The 27,764-nt window shown below is 37.1% G+C and overlaps 3 protein-coding genes across 4 annotated transcripts; 2 read left to right on the top strand and 1 right to left on the bottom strand.

The window, feature by feature from the left end:
• The first annotated feature begins 296 nt into the window (after positions 1 to 296).
• Positions 297 to 6,210, top strand: LOC107878620. 2 transcript variants are annotated; one of them, XM_016725673.2, is made up of 6 exons: positions 424 to 679; positions 2,423 to 2,623; positions 2,765 to 4,208; positions 4,317 to 4,430; positions 5,543 to 5,691; positions 5,774 to 6,210. In XM_016725673.2, exons 2-6 carry the CDS (start codon positions 2,534 to 2,536, stop codon positions 5,972 to 5,974), a joined length of 1,998 nt encoding a protein of 665 aa, XP_016581159.2. In that variant the 5' UTR covers positions 424 to 679; positions 2,423 to 2,533; the 3' UTR covers positions 5,975 to 6,210. The 2 variants fall into 2 exon arrangements, with proteins under 2 accessions (XP_016581160.2, XP_016581159.2); XM_016725674.2 differs by lacking the exon at positions 4,317 to 4,430 and having other exon boundaries at positions 297 to 679.
• Positions 6,211 to 7,213: 1,003 nt separating this feature from the next.
• LOC107878622 (malate dehydrogenase, mitochondrial) lies at positions 7,214 to 12,286 on the top strand. Its single transcript, XM_016725677.2, has 7 exons — positions 7,214 to 7,662; positions 9,913 to 10,086; positions 10,201 to 10,369; positions 10,481 to 10,542; positions 10,710 to 10,831; positions 11,170 to 11,287; positions 11,807 to 12,286. The coding sequence occupies exons 1-7, from the start codon at positions 7,408 to 7,410 to the stop codon at positions 11,945 to 11,947; spliced, it is 1,041 nt and encodes a 346-aa protein (XP_016581163.2). The 5' UTR covers positions 7,214 to 7,407; the 3' UTR covers positions 11,948 to 12,286.
• Positions 12,287 to 12,383: 97 nt separating this feature from the next.
• Positions 12,384 to 17,584, bottom strand: LOC107878621 (transcription factor GTE4). The gene is made up of 5 exons (XM_016725676.2): positions 15,262 to 17,584; positions 15,115 to 15,160; positions 14,896 to 15,009; positions 14,705 to 14,775; positions 12,384 to 12,871 (listed from the first exon to the last, which is right to left on the bottom strand). Exons 1-4 carry the CDS (start codon positions 17,137 to 17,139, stop codon positions 14,705 to 14,707), a joined length of 2,109 nt encoding a protein of 702 aa, XP_016581162.2. The 5' UTR covers positions 17,140 to 17,584; the 3' UTR covers positions 12,384 to 12,871.
• Between the last annotated feature and the right edge of the window lie 10,180 nt (positions 17,585 to 27,764).

The raw sequence follows: 27,764 nt of genomic DNA on the forward strand, positions 1-27,764 counted from the left end.
AACGGAGGAGTATTTTTTATCCAAAAAAAACAAACAAAGGGGTATTTATGAGTCAAAAAACAAACGAAGAGTATTTTTAATCTATTTTCAATAGTTTGAGGATATTTTTGACCCTTTTTCGATATATAAATAAACTTTTTGCAAACGTTACTATAATTACTTGATTATACATTCTTACTTTATAGAATTACTTAATTATAATCAATGTACATTTTTTTTTTAATATAAACACCTAATACAAATAAATATTTACCTAAAAATTCTATTATGTAAAGGCTGCAACAAGTGTAATTCTTCATGAAGTACATAAGAAAAATAGCAGAAACTTTGGGATTGACTGTTGCGTGATCCCATAAGATATCAAACTATAATATAAAATTCAATAATTAACCCCCCCACCCCGACTCCACACCACCCCAAAAAAAGGGAAACAAAAGTACAAAACAAAACAAAAAGTGAAGTTCCCCATCACCTCAAGGAAATTGCTTAGAAAAATTCCATACCCCCCAGAAAATATACACAAAATTCCAACCAAAAAAATAAAAATTCTGAAACTTTTTCAATGTACTTGTAGTAGTAGTTGTTGTTAATAATATACAGAGAAAAAAAATACTAAATTCTTCTACAGCTCAAAAAAAAATAAAAATTCCCAGTTCATCAGTTGAATGAAAAATGACTCGTAAGTTTCAGTTTCTTGATTTCTGTAAAGTTTCAATTTTTTTCATTAACCCATATTGGTTTTTTCTTTGGATAGTTTATAATCTTTTTCAATGATAACCCTTTGTTATTTCAAAATATGATAGTGTAATTCTTTCATGTAGTATTTATTATTGTTGCTTGTTTTGATCATCTGGTACTTTTTTCTTGGTGTATATTGTAGTAGAGGATATGGGTAATTTTTATTTTTATTTTGCTTGATTGGTATAGAAATTAAAGTTGAGATTTTTGTGATATTTGCTTCGTTCTTTTTTGGGAATTATGAGATAATGAAGTTGACTGATTTTGTACCTTAATTTAGTTCATTAAGGAGTTCTTAGCTGATGATCGTTTTGTTATTGATGTGTGATTATGAATTTTTCTTCTCTGGCTTTGATGTTTGTTTTACATAAGATTTTGTGTTCTTGAAAAGATGGAAACTTTCTATGTTTGAGGTAGGGGTAGGGCATGCATACACACTGCCCTCCCTGAATTTTATTTTGTGGGACTAGACTTGGTATGTTGTTGTGGTTGTTAAAAAGATCGAATCTTTCTACCTCGGAGGTGGGGGTAAGGGTAAGGTCTACATACACACTACCCTACTCAGACACCACCGGGTATGTTGTTGTTGTTGAAAAGATAGAATTTTTTTTACTTCTGAGGTAGGGGTAAGGTCTGGATACACGCTGTCCTCTCCTGACCTCACTTTGTGATACTATACTGGTATGTTGTTGTTGTTGAAAAGATAGAATCTTTATACCTCTGAGGTAGGGGTAAGGTCGGTGCACGCGCTACCCTCTCTAGACCCTACTTTTCGGGACTACACTGGGTATGTTGTTGTTAATAAGATAGAATCTTTCTACCTCTGAGGTAGGAAAAGGTCTGGATACACTCTATCTTCTCTTGACCTCAGTTTGTGATACTATACTGGGTATTATGTTGTTGTTGAAAAGGTAGAATCTTTTTATCTCTAAGGTCCTTAAGTCTGCATACACACTGCTCAGTGCTCTCCCAGACCTCACTTTGTGGAACTACGCTAAGTATGTTGTTGTTAAGATAGAATCTTTCTACCTCTGAGGTAGGGGTAAGGTCTGCATATACACTACCCTCCCCAAACCCCACTTTGTGAGACTACACTGGATATGTTTTTGTTGTTGAAAAGATAGAATCTTTGTTCATATTGTTGCTTTGTTGCTATTTTAAGAGCTTGATCAGTAGAGATGCTCTGCTGTTCACCCTGCTTTCTTGATTTAAATGGCTTTGTTTTTATTGATTTTTGTTCCTACTCAAACACCCCAAACTTGTAATCAATTCATCCCTTAAGAGTCTGTAGTATTTGTTCTTACCATTTTGGACGATATTAACTCAATCGTGTTGTGTACTCCATGTGCTTGAAATCTCTATGTAGCTATTGTTTAATAGATTGGTTACTTACTAATTGTTTAACTGACTGGTTGCTTACTAAGTCTGAGAAGTTTCCAGCTTCCTGTTGTACTCAGATGCCAAGGTAATCGATATTGATTTGTCTTGTGTTGCAAAGAAGTTTCCCTTAAGGATTTTAAGATGTTAATTTCTTTTGAAATTGTGTCTGTAACCTATTACCTTTTGAAGTGTTTTGAGGAAGCTGAAGTAAGCTGTGTTGGGGTTGCTCAGTGATGTGCTTGGCTGCGTAGGCTTAATTCTCCTGAATTATGTGTCAAAATGTTTAATCGTGATGTTTATGCAGATCATTGCTTTGGCAGATGACACTGCTATTTGGATCAGGACTGCCTAGTCTTTTAATGATTGTGAAGTGAGATCGGCATACAGTCTCCTAATTGATTCATAGACTGCACCCATGGAGAAACTCAGAAGCAAAAGTTGGGTTGGGAGCATATACCACAAGTTCGAGGCTGTGTGTCAGGAGGTTGATGAATTTGTAACTAAGGTAGCCATTTACTACTTCCAAGTACTTCGGTATATCTGCTTTCTCCCTGGTTGTTTTGTTTCCTTTGGAGTCTACATGTTACTATAGTTTGTTGGAATGGACTAGTTCTAGTTTTGATTTGACTTATTTCTTAACAATTAGGACACAATTAAGTATGTTGAGAATCAGGTGCAATCTGTTGGTGCAAACATGAAAAAGTTATACTCTGGTGTGGTGCAAGATTTTCTTATCCCAGTGGACAATCATGTAAAAAAAGAGGCACAAGTTGTCAATGGGAAGCCAAAGCACGCCATTGGCACTTATACTAGTTCAGTGACAAACGCGACACAGAGCCCCACCAAAAAGCAATCATGTGTGGATCAGTATGCTGGCAATTCCCTTGAAAGCCATAATGCCTCAATTTCAACTGAACTTGCTGGTGTGCTAGCTTTTGAAGAAGAAGAAATTGATCTTTCTGTAGGAAATGATTGTTCCACTGCAACTTGTAAGAACTCACATAAGGTCTTTAAAAAGAAAATAAAAAGGGAGGAAGCACTGGTAGATGAGGAACCAAGTACTTCCGAAGACGGAATTTCATTGGAATCCTGTGTTGACAAAGATTCAAAAGATACCATGTGCTATAGCTTTTCAGATGATGATGAGTGTTTTTCTGTCGTATCAAGCTCTCAGATTATACTACAAGATGATATGGTCAGCGAGGAACAACCACTGGCTAAGGGATCAAGTTCATTCCTGGATTATTTGTGTAAATCACAACTCAGGGCCTCTAAGAATGAAAAACTGTGTGATAGTTCTTCTGATGCTATCAACTGTATTTCTAATGTAACAAGTAGTCAAATGGTTTTGCAACGAAACATCACTAGGGAGGTACTACCAGTCGATGATCAATCAAATTCTTTTGGAGATATGGCTTCATCAAAGTCATTAACATTTCCATTGGAGGAAAGTCATGGAAATTCCCTCATGGCTAAGTTACCCCATCCAACTTCACTTAATGATAGAGAACTTAGGACCTTCCCAGAGGATGAGAGAGGGTGCAACAGATCTTCTGATGTTGCTGAGAGCATTTCCAATATTTCAATAACTCAGACGAACTTGCAAGGCAATATCACTACTGAAGATCGACTTGCATCCAAGGAATCAAGCTTTGTCGAAGATAAACCTTTGCCCCAGGACCCAGCATTTTCATCTGATATACCTCCACTAAATGATGCAGGATTTGGTGTGTCCATGACTGTGCATAAGAGTTTTCTGGATGATGTTACTTGTGTTTCTGAGGAGCCAAGTACGTCTTGGGCATTTGAAGATGCTCCTAGCACATTCCAGTCATCTGAACTTGTACTTTCTCAAGTTCTGGAGAATGAACGCATGGATGTAGACGCTGGAATATCAAACTCTTCCATGTTAGCAGAATCTTCAAGCCTGTCAACTTCCTCAATTGGAAACTGTATGAAGGAAGCAGTGTCTGATTTTAGTATCTCCCCCGGTCGCTCATCTTCGTTGTCTACTTCTTTAGTGAGTGCAAACAATGTTGTTTCTGTCATTCCAGCTCTCTCAAGTACTCCGTCGTTAACAGATTTCAGTGGTAAGTGGATTCCCCTTTCAACCTACACTGCCCAGTTTTTGTTCTCTCTGTTTCTACTTTCCTTTTTCTTTCAGTTGTATCCGCTGCTTCAATAGATTTCTTCTGCAGCTGTAAATGCCTCCTGTTCTCACGAGTCGGTTGGAAATTCTGGGTCAGTACAAAATGACCATGAGTGGTGTCCAAGTCCTCAGTTGAGGGTTCTTATTTGTCCTGCAGAAATAGGTACTACGTGGAAGAACTTTGGTTTTTTCTTTCTATCCTGGTAGTAATTTACAGCGAGTGTGTTGTTGTATCCTTTGAAATTCATGTGTGATTCTAACAAAGTTGCAATTAAACTATGGCAATATAGCCAAAGCTTACATTCTCAAAAAAAAAAAAAAAAAACCACTATGGCAATGTAGCCGAGATAATGATGCATGTGTGAAATAATGAGAATAAGGAGAAATTATTGCAAACTCGGATCTCAGCTGCAGGACATGCTCATTATGTAGTAGTTGGTTGCCCTTATGTGCTGCAGGGATGCTATAACATATTATTTTTTGGAAGGAGAGTTCATCGCTTGATTTCATGTTTGCAAACTTGAGGTCTATCTGCAGGCACGTGATCAAAATAAAAGTAAAGAGTCCCAAATTTTCCTTGCTGTCCTTCCCTCCCATATAAAACAGAAATGAAAAAGGAAATTTGAGGGCGAAGGGATGATATTGACTTGAATGCTTTGTCTACTATTTCTTCAGTATTCTGAAATGAATGTTGTTGGATCAACTGTATCACTCGACTATAAACTTATGGAAGAATAAAAGAGTTGTTCTTTTATAAAATCTGCCAGAAGATTTCTGGATGATATACCTTCTTTGGAAGCAGGAGGTCATGGGTTCAAGCCGTGGAAACAGCCCCTTGCAGGAATGTAAGGTGAGGCTTCATACGATAGATCCTTGTGGTCCGGCCCTTCACCGGACCCCATGCATAGCAGGAGCTTAAGAACACCGGGCTGGCCTTTTTTTATGTCTTCTTCGGAAAGATCGTGCCAGTTGATCGCTACTTCATTTCGTTGTATCAATTAGAGATTAATTTCAGAATCTGGCCTAGTCTGCATGAATAAGATTCAGTCTGTTTCATGGAGCTGGAGTTATAAAACTATCTTTCTTTCTTTCTTTGGAAATATAACGGCAAGGATTGATGCTGATCCATTAGAAAAAACTTTAGGGTTTATAGGTTGAGAGAAAATAACATGGAATCATATACTGCTTTCTTCAGATTGACGGCTTCTCAAATCTGAGCATCTGTATCCGTGCTTTTTTGTTGATGTTTACCTACTACTTGATTTTTTTTTGCAGGATGTATGAGTGATAGCTCCATTGATCTTCCGGGCATGGAAACAATTGATCTAACTGATAAAGAAAAAGTCAAGGAAAGTTGTGTCCTCGTTGACAGTAAATTACACAATCGTGTTTCTTTTAGGCCAAGGAAATATAAGTCATACAAGGTAGCCTCTCTATCTGTTAAGCTTCCCTTCTACTTCAAATCCTGTACTCAAATAACGTTCACTTCTATCTGCTATACGACAGGAATTAATACAGGAGGCATTTGCTTCTAGAAAGAGATTGATAAAGGAATACAAGCAATTGGCTGTCTTGTATGCAGACGTGGATGGTGAAACGAGCCAGCATGTTGAGCTCTCTCATTTACCTTCTCTTCCTTCACCATGTCCACACTCAACGGAACCATCCACATGCAACATAGGTGAACCTGGATGGGAGCTCCTGTAAATGAGCCTCTTTTCCTGTGAAAACTTTCCCATGTTAATAATTTCTACTGAGAGTTGTCTTTGTAAAGTTTCCGCATAAACGGTTAGCATAATCGAGCTAATCGTTAGTCTTATTGTGAGATAAATAGTAGAAACTACATCTTTTTTTTTTTTTTCTTCCTTTTTCATGCTTGGTAAGGCATTTGAAATCATTTTTGGATAAATATCGTTCTGCTCATATGCCTATGAGCATTTTCATCTGTTTGTTCACTTGTGACATGGTCTTTGCATAAAGGTTCTGGAGGATTACTTCTTGATTCTAAGCAATGTGGCCAAATTTCTTATGTCAAATCTGTGTGTAGTGGCAATATTTTGTTTGTTCTCCAACTTTGTCAGTACACTTGCATATTTGGAAAAAAACAAATAGTCAGATGGTATATCATACTATTTCTTTCGAGCCAAGGGTTCATCGGAAGCAATCTCTCTGCTTCCGAGATATCAAAAACTATTTTTGATCGCCTTGCTATTCGCTTGATTTATGGGTCACACAGTCTTCATGTAGAAAATATAACAAAATTGAGAATTTGGGTCAAATTAATAAACTTTCATTCACTAAACAAAATTTGACTGATGCACATAATTTTTGCAGCATCTTGTCGAATATTTAACAAACGCACACCGTTCATTCTAAATAAGATTTATTTCTCGAACACACGAACAGTTATTTTCTAACATATCATTAAACATAGAATTCGATGATACATAATAACTTTTCGCAAGTTATATAGGATCCTAAATCACATGTTTTAAATTCAAGTTCTAAAAATGTGTAATTACGCTAGTTAAATACACTTCACTCAACATAAATTTTTCAAACCCGAATCCAAATTTAGACCCATTTTAATGCGATAATAAATCAACAATATAAATTTCAATAGTTTGAAGCTTCATTACAGAAAATTTTGATATTTTGCATAATTAATGAAAATTTAAAATTTGGATCTGTTTTGATATCAAAGATATATAATTAGCTTCTGATATATTTTTTCAATTTTAGATCTGTCGAGATACATAATACGTACATTCAATAAAGATACATATTTTCCTATACATAATTAACTCCCGTTGAATATTTTGGATCTGTTGAGATAATAACTAGCTCCTAATACATTCAATGGAGATACATAATTAGTTGATATTTTTGTTGTTATTTTGTAAATGTGAAAATTTGTATACATTTGATAAGTTAAAGATAGGTGTATATTTATGTTATTTTTAAAAAAAATAAAAATAAAAATAAAAATAAAAATAAAAATGAGAGTCCTCGAAAATCACAAAGCTTTGACAGCCTTTTTGATGCGAATAAATAGTGGACACACAGTCACACACCACAGTCCACAACTCGCAATACATTTTCCTCCGCCGTAACATTTTTACCTTTTCCCACAATTCCAAATGAGGACTTCCATGTTGAAATCCATCGTTCGCCGGACCTCCACTTCCGGCGCATCCTATGTTTCCCGCCGGGGACTCTCATCGGGATCCGCGCCGGAGAGGAAAGTCGCCGTTTTAGGAGCTGCCGGCGGGATCGGCCAGCCTTTATCACTTCTAATGAAGCTTAATCCTTTAGTATCTAGACTTGCACTGTATGATATCGCCGGTACTCCTGGTGTTGCCGCTGATGTTAGTCATATCAACACCAGATCTGAGGTAGCTTTCAGTTTTCTGCTTTGAATTTGCTATTTTTTGATGTATGTAAGTGACAAGTTCAGTGGCGGATTCAGGATATTCATTAAGGTGTTCGAAAAATGAAAATGTTGTGCTTAGTATTTTTTTAATGAGTGAAGGATTCAGGATTTTCATTAAGAGGTTTGAAAAATGAAAATGTAGTGTCTAGGATTTGAACTGGGAAAAATAATAAACCACTGAGTGAAAAATTCAGTGGCAGATTAAGGATTTTCATTAAGGAGTTTACAACAACAACAACAAACCCAGTGTATTCCCACCAAGTGGGGTCTGGGGAGGGTAGAATGTACGCAGTTCATACCGATACCACCAGAGAAGTAGGGAGACTGTTTCCGATAGACCCCCGGCTCAAGATAGAGAAAAGTAGACCAAAGCGTAGTTAAATAAGAAGCAAGATGGATGGCATAACATGAAAAGGAATAAGACACAATAAAAATAGAACTCAGAGCAATAAGAAATAAAATAAATAAGCGCAATAGGAAAAAGAGACCCAAGCTCGCCTGATCGGGCTCCTATCTCTGGACCCAATCCTAGGGTTACTAGCCTGACTCAACCTGAGCTCTTCTAACTACTTACTAAAACCACGCACACAACCTAGCCTTCTATCCTTATCCGCGACCTCCACACCTTCCTATCTAGGGTCATGTCCTCAGTAAGCAGAAGCTGCTCCATATCATGTCTAATCACTTCCCTCCAGTACTTCTTCGGCCTACCTCTCCTTCTCCTTAAGCCATCTAACGCTAACAGCCATCTAATGCTAACCTCCTAAGCTTTTCATTAAGGAGTTTGAAAAATGAAAATATAGTGTCTAGGATTTGAATTTGGAACCTCTAGGTGAGTAATGAGTCAATTTCTAGTCTTGTGTTCGGGGATTTAAAACAAAATATATGCTTCATGTACATGTGTAATAAACATGAGTGGTGGATTCATGATTCTATTAATGGTAGAGTAAAAAATTCAGTGTTGGAGTCAGGATTTTCATTAAGGAGTTCGAAAAATGAAAATGTAGTGTCTAGGATTTGAATTTGGAACCTCGAGATGAATAATGAGTCAATCTCTAGTTTTGTTTTCGGGGATTTAAAACAAAATATATGCTTCATATACATGAGTAATAAACCTGAGCGGTGGATTCATGGTTTTATTAACGGTAGTGTCTAGGATTTGAATTTGGAGCTCAAGGTGAATTATGAATCCCTTAAACCACTGAATCAACTTCAAGTCTTGTATTTGGGGATTCAAAATTTATATATATGTACTAAAAATAAAATAAAAATACCTTATATATATATAGTGTAGGATTTGAACTTGGAACCTCAGGGTGAATTATGAATCCCCTAAACCACTGAGTCAACCTCTTGTCTTGTGTTTTGGGGATTAATGTAGTTGGTGGCTTGATTGATTCTTTAAACATGATTTTTGGTTGTATTCACGTTAGTCAATTTTACTATTGAGTTCAACTTTGATGCTCATTTCTAAGGCTTACTTCATTCCACATTTTACTAGCTTATTTGAGTGTAATTACCCTATGTCACATAAATATACATAGATTTGTGAATGCCCAAGGGTGTGGACTAGTGGTCAATGAAGTGGGTTAAGAACCCTGAGGTCTTAGGTTAAAATTCCAGCAGAGGCAATAAACACTAGGTGATTTCTTCCCATTGGTCCTAGCCTTGGTGGACAGAGTTACCTACCTGTTATTGGTGGGAGGTGCCATGTATCACGGGAATTAGTCGAGGTGTGCGCAATCTGTCCCAAACACGGATATTAAAATATAAATAAATTATGAATACAACAACAACATACCCAGTATATTCCCACCAAGTGGGGTCTGGGGAGGGTAAGTGTACGCAGTCCATACCACTAACTCAAATGTGAGATAGAGAGGTTGTTTCCGATAGATCCCCGGCTCAAAATAAATTATGAATGACTTGTGCAAATAAAAGGTTTTGTGCTGGAAATGAGGTGTGTATCAGTAATGCAAAGTTTAATAACAGATCAAATTTTCTTCTTGTGAAGAAAAAGTAGCACTTGCACTTTGCATCAGTAACCGGATATATTTTCAAGATGACTTGATCCCAATGTTATTTGATGTGTCCAGTAGTAAACAATTTGATGCTCATCTACCTTTTGGGTCCTATAACCTATTTAAGTAGCCAGTTTGTGGTTCTCTTCCCTAGCAGTTCTTATATGTAAACATATTTTTGGACTTTGCAGGTTGCAGGTTTTGCAGGAGAAGAGCAGCTAGGGCAGGCTCTAGAAGGAGCTGATGTGGTTATCATCCCTGCTGGGGTGCCCCGAAAGCCTGGTATGACTCGTGATGACCTGTTCAACATTAATGCGGGTATTGTTAAATCTCTTTGCACGGCCATTGCTAAGTATTGCCCCAATGTGAGTAAGCCTTTTTAATTATGTCTGTATATTGGCTGTATAGCAGTTCAGGTATTCTTGAAAAAGTTACTGATTTCTTCTTTTTGCTACTACTACCTTTGATCAACTTTAAAGGCTCTTGTCAATATGATCAGCAATCCTGTGAATTCCACTGTCCCAATTGCTGCCGAGGTGTTTAAGAAGGCTGGAACTTATGATGAAAAGAGGCTCTTTGGAGTTACCACACTTGATGTGGTTAGGGCCAAGACTTTCTATGCTGGAAAAGCCAAAGTAAATGTCGCTGGTATGTTTCTTAGTCTACTTCTGGGTTTGAATTAGTTTTGTTTCCCTTTACATGAAACAGTAAATTCTTGCAATTCTGTCTGTTTTACTTACTTGTGGATTCATTGTTCAGAGGTCAATGTCCCAGTAGTTGGTGGTCATGCTGGCATAACTATCCTCCCCTTATTTTCTCAAGTAATCTTTCTTCGCCCTTGTTGAATCTTTTTTCCTTTAGTATGTATATTTTGTTGTAATAAGAGTTCAATTGAACTCTGTTTAGTATGGATTATTTAAGTTAATTGGTGAATTTTCCACCTTGTGGCCTTACTGAGTTTTGTTTCATCACTAACTTTTGGATACAGGCCACTCCAAAGGCAAATCTATCAGATGAGCAGATTGAGGCACTCACAAAGCGAACACAAGATGGTGGCACAGAAGTTGTTGAGGCCAAGGCTGGAAAGGGTTCGGCCACCCTCTCAATGGCGTATGTTTCCATCTCATGCTTTTCTTGATTTCTTTGGCCTGCCCATGCCCTGCTAGATACTATGCCATTTTTAGATACATCGTGTTTTCAAAACAATAATATGTGGCATGATGATACCCCCTCCATAATTCAAACTCATGTTTGCATGTTCCATTGGATAATCACATGTGAATATAGCATATGTTGCACTTCATGCAATATAGTACTTGTAGAACTGGAGAAGAAACGGAGAAATAAAAAGATTAGGAACTTCTCTTGATATTACTGGCACAAGCCACTTTGATTATCAAACTTTCCTGTTTGAACTCGTTTCTGAGCAGTTAGTTTTACTTCCACAGCTATGCTGGTGCTATTTTTGCCGATGCTTGCTTAAAGGGGTTGAATGGCGTTCCCGATGTTGTGGAGTGTTCTTTTGTGCAGTCCAACGTGACGGAGCTTCCCTTCTTTGCATCCAAGGTAATAATCCTTTCCTATCCTATCCTACAAAGACACTCGAGGTCATATTTACTAAAAACGTATCTCTGTGGAACTTGCCTTTCTGCTAGATGGTTACATTTTTTCTTTGAACTGTCTGGTTCATTTGGTCATCACCCTCTAAATCATATGTGGGTATCAAAATTACTTAGCCACGAGGTAAAAAACAAATTTGATAGTTCAAGCTTGGGCCCTGGAGACAGGATTTATTCTTCCGTCTGTTTCGTCATTTTAAGCATGCTCTCGAACAGTTTTCTGAACGTGTCACACACATCTGAATGTAGCTAACTTATTGAGTCAGATTCCACGGCTAAACTCAGTACTTCCTGTTATCAACTGACTAGTGTGTGCTTCTCTGTAAATGGTTATTGTTCTGAGTCGACTCTTTTTGTTTTGCTTGCGTAATATCACTGAGCCTGTACTTTTACATATCATATTCGTGATTTTGATCTCTTACTGGGTTTCATGATTCTGAGTTGGTTGCTGCTTTTATCCTTTCAGGTGAGACTCGGGAAAACTGGAGTGGAGGAAGTCCTAGGCTTGGGCCCACTTACAGACTACGAGAAGAAAGGACTTGAAGCTCTTAAGCCAGAGTTGCTCTCCTCCATTGAAAAGGGAATCAAGTTTGCCAATGCAAGCTAAAATCAAGTTTATGATCTAGTTCTCCAATGACAGTTTTGGATCCTTTTGGGCAATTGTGTTGTGTATCCCCTGCAAGTTTCTTGCAGTCGGAGGCATAGATTTAGTTCTTTCGATGTACACCGATGATTCTAGAAAATAATGATTGGCAAACTGGTGGCAATGCATTTGCCTTAGCGTGGAGGTGTTATTCTCACATAGATCATTTTTCAATTACGGTTAGATGCAAGGCAGTTGGTGTGCGATGAAGAATGTTCATGAACAATTACTGTATTTAAGAACAGTTTAACTCTTTCAGTCATTATATTTTTGAATGCAATCGGGCATTATTTGGAATCTCAATAGTAAGCCATATAGAAGGTGTTAAGAGTTCCAAGATAACCAAATACCGTCCAGATAAGTCGCCCACCAACGCTCAAGTTAACAGATTATGCCTATGTACACCCTTACTGTCCTTCCCATTTTCTTTCCTGATAGTGTTTTTACAATGCAATAAATACTCCCAAAGCAACAAATAATACACATCAGCCTATTATGCTCTTTGTACAATCAGGTTACAGCTGCAGGACCTTGCATGATCCCGCCAAATTGTTGACAATAAGCACTGAAAATGGAGAGATTTTCAGCACGTGGTTTTTAATTCAAACAGGTTGAGCAATCTTGGCACCAAACAGGTGTTAAAAATCTCACATTACCACCATAAACACCTTCTGCGTACAGCGTGACAGGTTTTATGACGAGAAGAATGAGAGATCCAACAGTTCATCTGCTCCCAAAACCACTGAGGCAAGGACCAGACCTCGGACTTCCTCCTGTACTTTTATATCTTGAAAGAAACCGTCACGCAAGAGACACCAGACATCTTTCAGACGAGTGTTTGAACATGCGCCGGCTCCAATGCACTGATAATCAAAAATTCCTGCAAGGCTGTAAAATAGAAGAAGTTACACAACACATTCTCATGATAGGCAAGAAACACCATGACACACTTAAAAAAGAACACAAAGAATCTAGACTACACAGAGCCTCAAGCCAGCGAAAATAAATCAAGAAATAGTCAATGAAGTAACACTGTAACAGTTCCTCGACTAACCTCTATGTTTAACAGAATTACCCCATCCCAGTTTAGTAATAAATTCAAAGAGGAAAGAAGCATTTCAAGCAAAAAAGATAACCACCATGATTTCTTTCCACTATATGATGGTGTTCCCAACTGCAAGAGATAACCAGGGAGCCACAAGCCCATAATAACAGCGTGGACAGAAAATAGAATGGAAGATTCCAAGGGTGCCTTGTTCTAGGGAGGGGAAACTTGCTGCACATGCTGCCTTGGTGAGCAGTCGGGTAACTAAAGAAACAAGAGGGCTAGGAAATGGGTGGATCCACAGATGATTAAACAACCTTTTTCTTTTTCGGAGCAAGTGATATTTGCATTGCCACTTTCTCGGAAAACTACTAAAAGTATTTTTTCTACTTGTGGAAGATTTGGCAGCTTCTGCATTTCTTTCAACCACGTCCTGGAAAAAGCCGAGGGTCTATTGGAAACAGCCTCTTTACATCGGAAAGGTAGGGATAAGGTCTGTGCACACACTACCCTCCCCAGACCCCACTTGCAGGATTATACTGGGCATGGTATTGTTGTATGGAAGATCTGAAAGAAACACTAGTATGTTAAACATGCTCTTTCCTTTTAGTTTCAATAACCTATGTCCTAACAGTATGCTAGAGGACAACTAATCAAAACAGTATAGGTAAAGTATTTTTTCCTTGTTCACATTATTTCACAGAAGGATGGAGAGAGGTCATCAGGAAGTTCTATGGAAAAATTCAAATCCATCGACTTCCGTTGCAGATTAAGCTGAACATACTCGAGTTTCAAAACCAAATATTTAGTTTGCAAAAAGAAACACAAAGAAAGATCGGTTTTGTCAACGGCAGACCAATTTGCGTGTATCTCGACTATTCCACTAGTATCTGTCACCTCCCACCACTCAGGACCGAGTTATTCTGCCTAACCATGCTTACGCAGATGGCAACAAAACATTCGGCGCTTTTGCATCTACTGAGATTTGACCCATAGTCTCCCATGGTTTAATCCAACTTAATTGATCACTAGGCCATATCCGTAGGTGCAATACGAAACAAGATTTTCTACCCAAAAAAAGGTATGTAATTCTCATTGACCTCAAAGAATAATAAGGGAAGTTTATTCATATAATGCACTCTATTGTTTCTGCAGTTCTACTCCAATTCTCCTTTTGGCAGTGGTTACTACAAGAAAAAACATAAATCCATCCTCACTCTTAGAGAGGGGACACATTTATTAATCTATTTCTTAATTAATATTTGTTTATGTATCTTATATCTGCAGCAAGTCCTACAGTGTAATCATCGCCATTTTTATACATTATCAATAGTTAATACAGCTGATTATGCAAGTATCTATGCAGCTCCTTCATACTGACATTACATTCACTAAGTCACTGAAGCAACCGATAACCATGGTTATGGAAAGCCCTCCTTAAATGGCCAATCTACATGGTGGTTCTGTATGGATGCCAGAAAAGGCCCAAAAAGTGCGAGTACAACCAAGGAAAAGATTTGCTGATTGCTTAAATTATATTAGAACAATTCGTCCTTTCTTAATTTCTTTTTTCTGATGACTAACACTAGGTCTTGTAACAAAACAAAGCTGGAAACAGAATAGCTAAGAAAACGAAACAGGGGTAGAAAGGGAGGAAGAGGGGGGAAAGTATTTACTCAAATCAAGAGCTTATCATGTTTTAGGTGAACGTCTGATCCAGATGCTGAAGAACTATCACTATCAGAATCTGCAGATAGTATAGCACATTAAATTAGAGATACACCGTGAGGTACTTGCTGAAAATCAGTTAAACAACGAGCAACTATTATGCATGTTGCATTGAGACTTGCAGGAGAGTCATAATTACCGCTAGAGGACGATCCTGAATCACTGCTGGAACTGCTTGAGCTGCTAGACCTACTTGCACTATCCAATGGTTCTCCACCTTCCGTAAGCGTAGCAGGAGTTGTATCCTTTTCACCTGCTCGTACGCGACAGCAAGAACAATGAGTGTTTTTCACCTAACACATGAAACTTGAAAGTTGAAACCTATCTAAGAGAATATTTCCTCCTATGAGACACTTACCAGTTCCATTCTGTTTTGGTGCATCAGCAACCACTGACGTAGCATTCTACAATGAATTTTCACAGAGTAAGCACCTCAAACAGAAAAACACACAATGACTACTAAAGAGGGGATGAAGAGCATTATACATAAGAGAACAAAGCTCACCACAATTCGAGCAGTCTGAGCAGCTTCTTCCCTGGCTCGAGCAAGTTCAGCTTTTCTCTTGTACTTGCTAAAACTCTTTCTGAAATTTGTTACAAATCTATCAAGCTCCCAGAGTGTTTCTGCATCAACACTATCTATATCTACTTCAATCTCATCGTTGTCTTGACTAAGTGCTGAATTCCTCTTCTTAATTATCTGAACAATTGCATCAAGCTTTTCTGAAGGTAAATTCTGAAGATTTGTGCTAAGTTTCTGCTTTTCCTCATACGTCATGTCTCTCTTATTGGGATCTTTTGCCTTAGGTTTCTTTGGAGCTGGAGTCCTAGCAACATGAACTGTACTAGAAGTCTTCATCTTGGGACGACCAACCGGCCTAGTCATTGACTCAGATCTAGCCAAAGTCTGCAGTTGATGAGCATGTGGAGCGAGAGAATGAGAAGCCACTGGGGTATGGAAAAAGGGAGGAGCATAAGAGGTCATTCTTGAGGTAGGGGTGGGAATACTACCATCAGGATACGTTTGCTGCCTCCAATCTGAATTATACTCGGCCTCTATAACTGCCCATCTCTCTTCAAAAATCCCTGATAAATGCTCGGCCATAACATGAACATCTTGCCCTTTAGGGTTATAAGTCATGGCATTACGAAAGACAAGTCTTACGTCTTCTGCGAATTCCCTTGGAAACTTGTACCAATTCTCAGATAGCCTAGTCTTAATCGTGCCCAAATCCATAGGATGCTTAATGATGTCATGATAATCATGCAAACCGAGAGCTTCCGCGTTCACTGGCTCATTAAACACCCAACCATGCTGGTGTTTCATTAACCTCTGAAGCAAGCTGCTACAATTCCTAAACACCTGAAGTCTATGCTTATCAAACCCAGACACAAACGCAAACCCATTCTCTGAATTAGCACTATGCCTCCCCGAGCCATTAGGCTTAAATCTTTTATTGCTTTCAGGAGGCAATCTATCTTTACCAAGTAGGAACTCGGAATTCCTGTAATACTGGTTAGCCTTCGGGATCCTCTTCTCCTTCTCCATAAATTCATTAGAACCATTACTGTTTTCGACAGTCAGAAAACTAGGTTGCTGGAATGGCCTTGATCCAATATGCCCCGCTGAACGCACACCAGAATGCATTCGCGCTAAAGACCTATTCTTGATCACACCATTATCTATATATCCCGGATGACTATACGAGCTAATAGAACCGCCAGGAACAGTAGTAGTAATACTACCAGCATTAATACTACCGCCATTTATACTCGTCCTACACGTTGTAAGCTGAATCTGTTTAGCCTCGAGCTCGTTTACCAAGCTCCTAACTTGATCAAGCTCACTCTTAAAACTCATACTTAGCTCTCTAATATCATCTCTCGACTTCACTCCAGTTAAATTAATCCTAATTCTATCACGAATTCTCGAAATTACCGGCTTTATATACCCATTCTCCACTTCAAGATTGTAACTTCGTCGCTCATTTCTATGATTCTGTGTCGGGGCTAGGGTTCCACTGCTCCCTTCTGGTACTTCACCAGCTCCGCTGCCGCCACCAATAGCTTCAGGTACATCTCTACCACCTCCCTCTTCCTCCGCCGCCGCCTGTATCAGTTGCTCCGGCGATTCCGCTTTCTCAGCATCTAGGTTTTGTAAGGACGGCTCCGGCACATTATCATTCTCGTTCGTATCCCTCCCGCCGTTGCATGTAACATCCGGTTCAGCTGCAGCTGAGCTGACGGCGGCGGTGTTCGCCGGAAAATCATCAGTGTTAGTATTTTCTAGGGTTTTGCGGCGGCGCTTGCGGGTATAAACTTTGTAATTATCGCCCCAACGAAGGCTATTTCTGGGATTCAAATCGTTTAAATCTGAATCCATACATGTAATTCAAAATTATTTTAACCAAAAACTGTTGAACAAACTAAACCCTAACCCTAAAAAACTCGAAAACCCGACCCACAAAAAACACAACAACTAGGATCTGATTGAGGTAAACACTTCAATTTTCCCCCAAATTGAAAATTGGAAACCCTAGATCGGTCGGAAATCGAAGAAGTACGGAACTAGGGCTTTTCGGAAAAGGAGGAGGAAAACAGAAATTAGGAAAAGTTGAAGGATCTGTTGAGAAAATAAGAAAAGTTTAGGAGTGAGATTGCAGATTTTATTTTTTTTCGATTGAGAGAAAATGTCTTCGATCCGAACTCTACTCACCTACTTTCTTCCTTTCTTTTAAGTACTCATTATATTTTATTGGTCAAACCAGTTGACAGGCACTCAACTTGATACCATATTTTATTTTGTCACCTCAATTAAGCTTTTGTATATTTTGAACACTTAAATAATTTAGAATTTATAGTTTTAAACACTTTTTCAATAATTAGCTAAAATACAAATTATGTGTATTACACACGCCAAGCATAATGACCACTTAAAAAATGACATCTGGCATTTGAGACTAAAAAAAATCATTAAAAATAAATTATAAAAAGATTACTAACTTTTATAAAAAAAAAAAGTTAGCTTCTTAACCAATCCTCTCCTCCTCCCATAATTCCCCCGCCATAACCATTACTCCCTTACTAATAACTATCTTTCACTTCATTTTTTAATCTTTTTTTTTTTAATTCAGATAAACTTCATAAGAGAATTTAAAAAAGAAGCTAGAAACGACACGAAACATCACACCAACAGCTGCTAACTAAAAAGTCGTAGTTAAAAAAATGAATGGATAAAATCTGAAAATTAAGAAACTGAAACTGTGGATTTTTATTTTTGCAAATGAAATGGATTATTAATTCGTATGATTGTTCTAAAAAAATAAAGTATTTGTCAGAAATTTCTTGAAATCCAGATTCGATTTCTTTTCATTATAAACTTCTTTTCTTTTCTTTTAATTTTTTTCTGTCTAGTTTTAATTAATAGGCAAAATTATCAACTGCATTAATATATTAATATAGTGAGATAAAATCTTGAAAGAAAAATGAAGTTTCATAGGACTTCTTTTTTTGATGATTTTTTTTAAGAACTTAAAGTTTATTTTTGATTCTGATTAAACGCAAAAGAAAATGTCACGTGTTTTAAGAGAATGATGGTGGTCTTATTTTTTATGTTGAACAAGTTAACAATGGTGGATAATTTGTTAATGGTAGAATCTTAAATGGAGAAGAAAGAGAAAAAGAAGAAAGAAAGAAGAAAGCTGAAGAAGATGAAGGGAATAAAAAGAATAAAAAATTCAAAAACAAAGTCATTTTTAGACTCTTCGCGCGCCTAGTTGAGGTGAAAATCAGACAAGTTGTCAAGTCAGCAGAAAGTGTCAAAATGACACAGTTAGACCTTATTTTAGGTGCCTAAAGTGAACAACATCCACTTGAAGTGGCAAAGTGAAAGATGGTGTCAAGTTAAAGGGTCTGTCGATGGATTTGGCCTATTTTATTTGTTTTTTGATTTTTCATCCGATAATTAATACCTGTATTAGATCGACAACTCACGTCGAAAAGTTCAACATTAAGGGTAAAGCTCTTCTTAAGAAAGGCGACTCCATATTCTTGGGAGACTCAACCCTGAAACCTCTAATCTATCCATATATATATATATATATATATATACATATATATATATATATATATATATAATAGGAGAAGTAAAAACGCCACATGTCAGCACCACAAAAGTCAATAATTTGTTTTTTAAGAAAATTATTTTACAAATCTATCTAAAAAACTATCTCTATTTATATCTAATACTAGTTATTAATAGTCCGTGTTAGGCACAGGCCCAACAAATATTTTTAAAAAAATTATTTTAATTATTGTGATTTATAGTATTTTTTAAAAATATATAACATATTATTTTCTTAGATATTTTAAATTGTTAACTATTGTAATTTATAATACTTTTTATGTAATTTTCAAATGCTTAGATGACTATAATAATTAATTATGGATGATATAGTAAAGCTACGAGTGAAGCATCGAAGCAGATATGTCTTAATGACTCACAAAAACTAATTAGAAGCGATACAATAAAACTACTAAAAAAAAATACTTGTGAAAAAATTTAAATGGTCACAATAATTAATTAGGAGTGATATAGTAAAATCACGATTGAAACAACAAAGCAGACATATCTAATTAGAAGTGATACAACAAAATTACTATAGAAAAATACCTGGTGAAGCAGCTGAAGCAGACATTTCGTAAATATCTATTTTACTTTTTAATTGAATATTATTAATTTTCTAATACATAAATAACTTATAATAATTAATTAGAGATAATATAATAAAATCACGGAGGAAGCAGCTTATGAAGCAGGCAGGATCATAAATATCTATTTTACTTTTTTATTAAATATTATTAATTTTTTACTACATAAATAACTTATAATAATTAATTACAGATCACATAATTAAAATCACGGAAGAAGCAGTTGATGAAGCAGACAGGAGTAGCAGGTATACTGACGGAGAGCTGCCTGTTTCTCCTGCCTTTTGCCTTTTTTTTTTTGGTTGAAGGGGGAGCATAATATTTAATAATAAAATAGAGTTATTACAAAATAGGTTTTTAGGACCTGCCTGGTCCTCTAAAAACCGATGGTCTATAGCAACAATTATAGTAGATACTTGATTAGATGTAACCTTTCTAGGATAACTAGTTCCTAATTTGTTTGCTTCCAGTAGATCGTTCACAGACAAAGGTGGAGCTGTCAAAATTTGCATCTGGTCAAAACATGGCTCCCCTCCCCTTGATCTTGCTAGTGCATCAGCGACCTTATTCTATTCTCTGCATATGTGCTTCAGTACTGGGTTGCCTAGTCTCTAGATTAAGTACCTGCATTCGGAGATGATATTGCAGTAGCCAAGATGGTTAGCATGAATCATATTGATTGCAGTAGTTGAATCCGAGTTAATTTCGAGAGGCTAATCTGAGACGTTCTAGGATGGCTAATAGTTCAGCCTGTTATGCATCAACATGGGGTAGGTATTTTGTGTAGCCTAGTGTCCAGTTTCCTTCATGGTCTCTAAAGACACCTCCCAGCCTACCTGGACCCAGTTGGCAAGTTACACTTGCGTCAGTGTTAAGCTTGTGCATGCCCAGTTGAGGAGGTTCCCAGTTAAGGTAGATAGTGGAGGTAGGTTTGGGGTAATTGGTTGGGTTGTCAATGATTAAGGCATATTTATTTGCGAGTGCTAAGGTTTGTTCAATAGAGATATTATCATCTTTGTTATTAAACAAGTTATGGTTCCTGTTTATCTAAATATTCCACAAACAGAAGGGCAGAATGGTTTCCCAAGAGTACCAGGTATTAAAGGGCTTATTCCCCAGATCCTTCCAGGTGTCAACCCCGTTTTGATTATTGAGGAATACAGAATTGAAGGAGGCGATGGAGGAACTTTTAGAGGCAATCCCATCCCAGAAGGTTATGGATTTGAGCATTAGAAGGAGATATGAGAAATGTCTTCTACACTATTAGGACACGGCTTGCAGTGAGGTAAGACCCCCATATCAAGGTGGTTGAGGTAGCTCCCAGTAGGCAATCTGTTATGATTAAGGGTTAACTGATGAGTTTATCCTCCTAATCAGTTTGAAGTACCTTGTCTATGGACAGTATCAAGGGTTAACTGATCTTCGCCTTTGTTAAGGGGGCCTGTCACATAACTCTTGATGGACTGGTGGTTGGGAATCCATTTGTCCATGAATAATTTGACTCTGTTCCCTTTATACACAGTCCATCTATGGTGTTTTGATCATATGGACCAGCCCTCTTCAATGCATTTCCAAGTTCTGGAGCATGCCATTTGGGTTAGGCTTGTATGATAGTTTCTACAATATTTGTTGTAAAGGGTTTTTGCCCAAATGGATTGGGTGTTATTGTACATTCTTTATGCTAGACTAGTGTGGGTAGCTTTGTTTCTATTTTCACATTTTTGCAGTCCCAGACCTCCTCTCTCTTTGGTCAAAGAAACAGTTTCCCAGCTAAGCATGTGGAGTTTTTTCTTATCAGCAGTGGTACCCCAGATAAAATTCCTTTGAATTTTGTTTATGGTTTTTAAAATTTTGTTAGGAAGTTTGACAAATTGCATAACAAGGGAGGGGATGGAAGCAAGGGTAGATTTAGTGAGAACTAGTCTCCCAGCCATAGATAAGATGTTGACTTTCCATCCAGCAAGTCTTTTATGTATATTGTCTATGATGAACTGGAAGTCACTATTGTTTATCTTAGCATGGAAGATGGGGAAACCCAATTACTTACCAAAAGAGTCACTGGGATTGATTTTGAGGATGGTAGAGCAAGAGGAAATGGTAATGTCTTTGCAGTTGGAGGAGAAGACCACTTTGGACTTGGTTTGATTGATCTTTTGGCCTGAATGATTACAAAAAGCATTAAGGACATGGTTAATAGCCTGGCATGCTTCAGGATTGGCTTTAGAAAACAGAGTTAGGTCATCAGCAAAGAAAAATTGGGATATGAAAGGGCCATGGTGGGAGATGTTGATGGGTTTCCATTCTTTACTGAGAACTTGAGAGTCAATGGCCCTGGATAGCCTTTCTATGCATAGAATGAAGAGGTAGGGGAAAGGGGATCCCTTTGCATAATGTCTCTAGTTGGTTTGAATTCCTTGGACTTAAAGCGATTAATGAGAATAGAGATGGATGTGGAAGAGACATAGGACATAATGAGTTTGATAAGAGACTGGGGAAAGCAAAGTAATCAATTTTCAATATCATATTGCCCTGTTTCCCTTTTATTTTTTTGAAATGGGTTATGAATTCCTGGATGATAATAGCATGGTCAGAGGCCTTTCTATTGGCAAGGAAGCTGGCCTGACTGGGGCCAATGATTTTGGAAAGGAATGGTGTTATTCTGAAGACAGTAATTTTAGTGATTAATCTGTACAAGGTATTGCATAGGCCAATGGGCCTATAACTCTTGATATACACAGCATTAGGGCATTTAGGGATCAAACACAGAAGGGTTCTATTTATAGAGGGGTCCATAGTGCTGGTGTTGAAGGTTTCCTAGCAGAAGGTCTTAACCTTGTGTTGCACTATAGCCCAGTATTTCTAGAAAAAGATGGGTTGGATGCCATCAGAACTAGGAGACTTTAGAGGGGTGAAGGAGTTGATGGCTCTGGTAAACTCAGTGTCTCTTAGGGGTTGGTTATAAGAGATTGGTCAGTGGTGGTCAGGGTGTTAGTGGAAATGTGGATTTGATTGGAGGAGTAAGTAGAAATTGGGGAGACCAGATGGTAAGTGGTGAAAATGGAGGAGAAGAATTCAGTGATATAAGTTTCTATGTCAGCCTGGTTCTCAACCCAGTTACCAGTCTCATCCTTTAAGTTTAGGATTTTGTTCCTTCTCCTTCTGTTGAGGGTAGAGACATGGAAGAATTTGGTGTTGGAGTCCCCTTGTTGGAGCCAGTTTATTCTTGATTTTGTTCTCCAAAAATATTGTTCATACTTAAACATGTTATTCAGAAATAAGATCACTCTCCAGGTTTTACAGGAATGAACTGGAGGCATAGTGGGGAGATTTTTGGATTCCTTCAATTCTAGCTATCAGTCTTTTCAGTTTTTGGAAGATGTTTCCAAAAACCTCTTTATTCCAAATGGTGGAATTATGTTGGAGGTTGGTGATAGCTTATAAGATAGGAAGAGAAATGTCAAAGGAATGGTAGACTACTCTTTCAAAGCTAGGGTGTATGTTCCACATAGGTTCCATTCTGAAGGGTCTGTTGACGAAGTGTTGGTTTAGCCTAGAGAGACTAACCAGCACGGGGCAGTGGTCAGAATGGGTTCTGAGGAGGTGAGTGATGCAAGTGTCAGGGTACTTAAGAATCCAAGGGTTATTGACTAGACATCTATCTAGTCTTTCAAGGATAAGTCTGCCTTTTTTCCTATACCTTTTGTTTGTCCAAGTATATTTTGCTACCCTTAAAGCCCAGGTCAACTAGACCACTTAGGTTCAAACATTTCCAGAAAAGGCTGGCTCTGTGGGGGTTTATATGGTTTCCCCCATACTTCTCCTTGGCTTGGAGAATTTCATTGAAGTCACCCCCTATGAACCACTCAAAGTTATGATTTTTAGCTAAAGTAGTGATGTCATCCCATAAAGTAATTCTGGTGGGGAAGTCCCTGCTAGCATACACAATAGTAAAAAGCTAAGAGTGAGAGGATTGAAGTACCTTAACTCTGGTGTGGATAAATTATTGGGTGATGGAGATGTCTTCAAGTTTGAGGATGTTATCCTTCCACATGACCACCATCCCTCCAACTCTGTCAATGGAAGGAGATTAGATTTAATCATTAAAGCCCATCTCAGAGATGATGCCCTTATACTCAGCCATTTTTATTTCCAGCAGAACAAGCACGGCAGGGTTGTGTAGCTTCACTAGGGAGGTACATTTCCTCCTAAAGGTAGCATTATGGGCCCCTCTAATATTCCAAATAATGAAGTTGATCATTGGATGCATTGGGATTGGTGGGATGGTGATGACAGTCTTCCCTTTCCCCTGGGTTTGTGAGGGGTTGGGTGTCTTGAATGGTCTCATTGTTATCCCAGGTGGGTTCAGTTCCAGTATGTTTTTCAGGGTCAGATAGAAGGTCATTGAAGTCTTTGGACAGAGCACTATAATAGCTTCTTTTGCTGGATTTTTGAACTCCTTTTGAAAGTAGTCCTCTAGGAGAAAAGTCTATGGAGCTTGATCTCCAAGGTTTTTTAAAATCTCTTCCAGTTCCTGGTTGCATTATTTCAGATTGTTGAGGTTGGAGCTTCCTTATCCTTCTTGGGTTTTCCCTATTTTCCTGGAGGTAGAGGTAATTGATGACTCATGAGAGAGCCCATTGGGTTATAGGGAATGAAAGAGGAGCCCAGAAGGGAGACATTGGAAGCTTGAGTTGGGAAGAAAGGTAGGTTCTGAAATATTTGGGATAGGAGGTGGTTGTGATCCTGAGTGTGAAGGTGTACAGAGTCCATAGATACTTGTGCCTGCAAGAGGGTTTGCATCCACAATTGGTTGCCCAGTTGATGGATTGAGCGGTCTATTTTTTTCTTCACCACATTGTTTAAGTAGTGGGGATCTTGCAGAGTTAGGATCACAGGTTGGTCCCCAATGCAGGCATTGAGAGTTAAAGAAAAGTCCTGCAGCAGTAGTTCTAGATAAGAGGTTGGTGAGTGTTCCTGGGGATGAAGTGCAGTCATAAAAAATATGGGGTTCTTTGGTGTGTAGGGTTGCTGAGTTTTGTCCATCCGTATTTTTGGGGTGACAAGATTGGGAAAGGTTAGGTAAATTCTTACCATTTTTAAAAAGGGGAAGGAGGTTGGTAGGAGGTGAGTTAAGAGATATGACCTCAATGGTCATATCGTGGGCGTTGGGGGCATCATTAGATCTCTTTTCAGAGAAGTTAAGAGTGTCCATTAAATGGATTGATCCTTCTAGAGGGCCATGGGTTTTAATGGACATGACCTTTAGGGTCTATCAGCTACAGTGGGAGGCTTGTCATTCTTTTCCTCAGGAATGTTTTCACTTAGCGCATTAAATCTATTATTAAAAGATTGGGATCTCTTATGGTCCACAGAAGTGGTAGCTGTGGTGCTAGAATTGGGACTATGAGTTTTATCGTTCAGGCGATTTGAGGGAATGTCCTCGCCTAATGGCGTTGTAGTACATTGTTTTGATTTGGCTTTGATTGCCGACCTAGATGGGTCATCAGACCTCTTTGGTGGCTGAGAAAGGGGAGTTGATCTCTTGGAGTTACTGTCAATCGAGTTTCTTTGGTGAGAGTACTTACCTGTCCGTGTTTTCGAATCTCGAACCTAATCTGTGGATTTGTTTTTCTGGAATCTTCTCTTAAGAAAACTTACCGATTTCGACATATCCTCGTCTTTGTTTGTTGTGGGAGGAGAAGTAACTGGCGAAGCGGATGAACTTGCAACTGGAGGCGTTTATGGTGGTGGCGTAAAGGTACAGTTTTTTAGCCTGTGTCCTACTCTACTGCAACCCACACAAAGCACGTCATCTCCTTCGTATTCTACCGGCTACGTGTAATCTCCGATTGTAATAGTTTTGCCTCACAGGTTCTCCTAATGGGATCTGGATACAAATGCGTGCATATCTCCCTCGAAGGGTTGATGATGTGCACGAGTCAATTTTGAGTAGGGAGCCCAGATGATTGCCGATTTTTTTCAGGATCTGCTGGTCGTAAAGTTCCGTGGGTAACTGTGGTAGTCTAACCCAGATGGCGGTGTGGGTCATCGTTGAAATGGAAGGCACAAAATTTGATTTTCAGGCAATCACTGACAGGAAGCCCCCCACAATGAACCATGGTTCCCCATGCAAGGTTGTAGTTTTGTTCTCCTCCTCCTCCTCCTCGCCTTTTGCCTCTTATTAGATAGTATCTACCTTTTGCCTCTTATTAGATAGTACAAGATAAAATATAACCACGTTTGCAACAAAAAAAAAATACTCCAATTAACAAATTTGGAGAAAAAACTGCTAACAAAAACTACCCAAGTTTCTCTATTTCTTGCTTCAAACTGTTCCTATTTTCATTTATTACTTTCAATCTCCTAACTCTAATTCTTTTTGCATTCAATTTTTTTGTATTCAATTTTTACTGTCTATTCATCAATTATGCTTTTTGATTAATATTCTGGGTTGCAGGAAAAAGAAAAATCAACGCCAAAGAAATAGATAAGAAGACGGGGTACAAGAGAAACCCCAATCATTTGTGGAGGAAAAAATGAATAATGAATATTGCAGAATCTCGAGTCTTCAGTGAATTTTGATACGATTCCAAAAAAAAATCTCATAAAATACTATTGGTAAGATACACTTTAAATTATATCATCATACTATCTTATTATAAATTGCAACATGTTCTTGAAATTGAAAAAAAATATGAATAAGGGTGGTGAAATTCGGTGCACTTTTTCTGCGACAGAATTTTTTATAAATATTTTTCCTAAAATATGAATTAAGGTTGAAATTTGTGTGTGTTAAATATTGAATTATTTAGAGATGGTATCTTTATCTTAATTAATTGAGACCATTTCATAGAATATAAAAAATAATACAGATCTAAAAATATGAGATATTAATAAATTGAAATGATAGGATGATGATGTTGCTTGCCGGGCTTTTAGATAAATTAATTTATTTAGGATCCCTTTACATTATTTGTTGGGGAGGATTTTATTTTGATTCCCTTATGTTGAGAAATAGATACATTGAGTAGGAAACAAACAGGTAGAAAATGATATTGGATGGTTATAGTGTGAATAAGATGCAAAAAAACACAATCTTTCATAGCACATTGAGGATCAGCAAATAATTAACTAAGAAATTAAAGTATTAAATATTACATTTTATAATAAAATACGTCACTATTGGACATAATAGGCAGAATAATGCTTGAAGATTAGAGAACAGAGAATGCCTTAGCCTTGATAACTTCAAATAATTAATTAATTATGAGCTTTTTTAAAAAAAATAACAAAAAATACATTTCATGAGTGAGAAATTGTATTTAAAGGTGTCCAGTGGAAAAAGTATAAATATATCAAATTTACAAGATAATGATAAAATTGCATGACAATGTAATAATATTATGTAAAGAATAATGCAAACGGAAAATAAGAAACGAGTAATAAGTAAAAATTAAGAAAATCAGCCTAGAATAAATTAAAAGGCTTATTCGAATTTAAGTTGATGATAAGGTTATTTGAATTATGATATAAAAATTTAAATTGAGAAATTCTAAGCAACTCATTAAAATTTAGATATATAATAATTTTTTATATATGTCATTTAAATAATAATTGAGATTAAAATACAAAATATAATATTGAAAATAGCATGAAAAAATGTAATTGCTAATAGTATATACTACTAAAATAATAATATTCCTATTAATTAAAAATACTACCATTACTCAAATTTTTAGTCCGGCTAAAACAAACTTATGAAAAACTTGATCTTATCATTACATAAACTTTAGTTTGGCTAATTAAAGTAAGTAACGTCTGAAAACTAATTATAATTAGATTATCAAAATAAAATATGTCTATTGTGAGTTTTAATACTTATATAAATTGATATTCAAGTTAATTTTTTAAAAAAGTCAAACTGTTTAAGTTCTAAATCTATGCATTTATAAAGGAACTATTATTTTAATTTCTAGAAAAAAAAAAATTACTAAAGGGAGTAGAAGGATAAACTAAGGCTTAAAAAGAATTTAAGTCATGTACAATTAATAAAATGAATATATGATGTAATAAGCTACTGAAATGTATGCATATCTATATCTATAATTTATAATCAATACTTATGTCTCTATAATCTATAATTTATAATATATATATAATATTAAAAGTGTGAAGACCCTTAGAGAAGTGATTTGAATTTTTTTATCCTTCATTAAAAGACTCTTCTTTAGACAAAATTATCTTTTCACAATTTTTTAAATTTATTATTTAATTATTTTTTATTATATTAACTAGACT

The sequence above is a fragment of the Capsicum annuum genome, chromosome 7, assembly GCF_002878395.1.
Source record: "Capsicum annuum cultivar UCD-10X-F1 chromosome 7, UCD10Xv1.1, whole genome shotgun sequence".
NCBI lineage: Eukaryota > Viridiplantae > Streptophyta > Magnoliopsida > Solanales > Solanaceae > Capsicum > Capsicum annuum.

Bases quoted from the DNA above. Each gene is read 5' to 3' on its own strand.
- LOC107878620 (XM_016725673.2), top strand. From the start codon at position 2,534: ATGGAGAAACTCAGAAGCAAAAGTTGGGTTGGGAGCATATACCACAAG. The intron at 4,209-4,316 runs GTAAGTGGATTC...TTTCTTCTGCAG, and splicing joins GTCGTTAACAGATTTCAGTG to CTGTAAATGCCTCCTGTTCT. The intron at 5,692-5,773 runs GTAGCCTCTCTA...GCTATACGACAG, and splicing joins GGAAATATAAGTCATACAAG to GAATTAATACAGGAGGCATT.
- LOC107878622 (XM_016725677.2), top strand. From the start codon at position 7,408: ATGAGGACTTCCATGTTGAAATCCATCGTTCGCCGGACCTCCACTTCC. The intron at 10,370-10,480 runs GTATGTTTCTTA...TTCATTGTTCAG, and splicing joins AGCCAAAGTAAATGTCGCTG to AGGTCAATGTCCCAGTAGTT. The intron at 10,543-10,709 runs GTAATCTTTCTT...TTTTGGATACAG, and splicing joins TCCTCCCCTTATTTTCTCAA to GCCACTCCAAAGGCAAATCT.
- LOC107878621 (XM_016725676.2), bottom strand. From the start codon at position 17,139: ATGGATTCAGATTTAAACGATTTGAATCCCAGAAATAGCCTTCGTTGG. The intron at 15,161-15,261 runs GTGAGCTTTGTT...AATTCATTGTAG, and splicing joins CTCAGACTGCTCGAATTGTG to AATGCTACGTCAGTGGTTGC. The intron at 15,010-15,114 runs GTAAGTGTCTCA...GCGTACGAGCAG, and splicing joins ACCAAAACAGAATGGAACTG to GTGAAAAGGATACAACTCCT.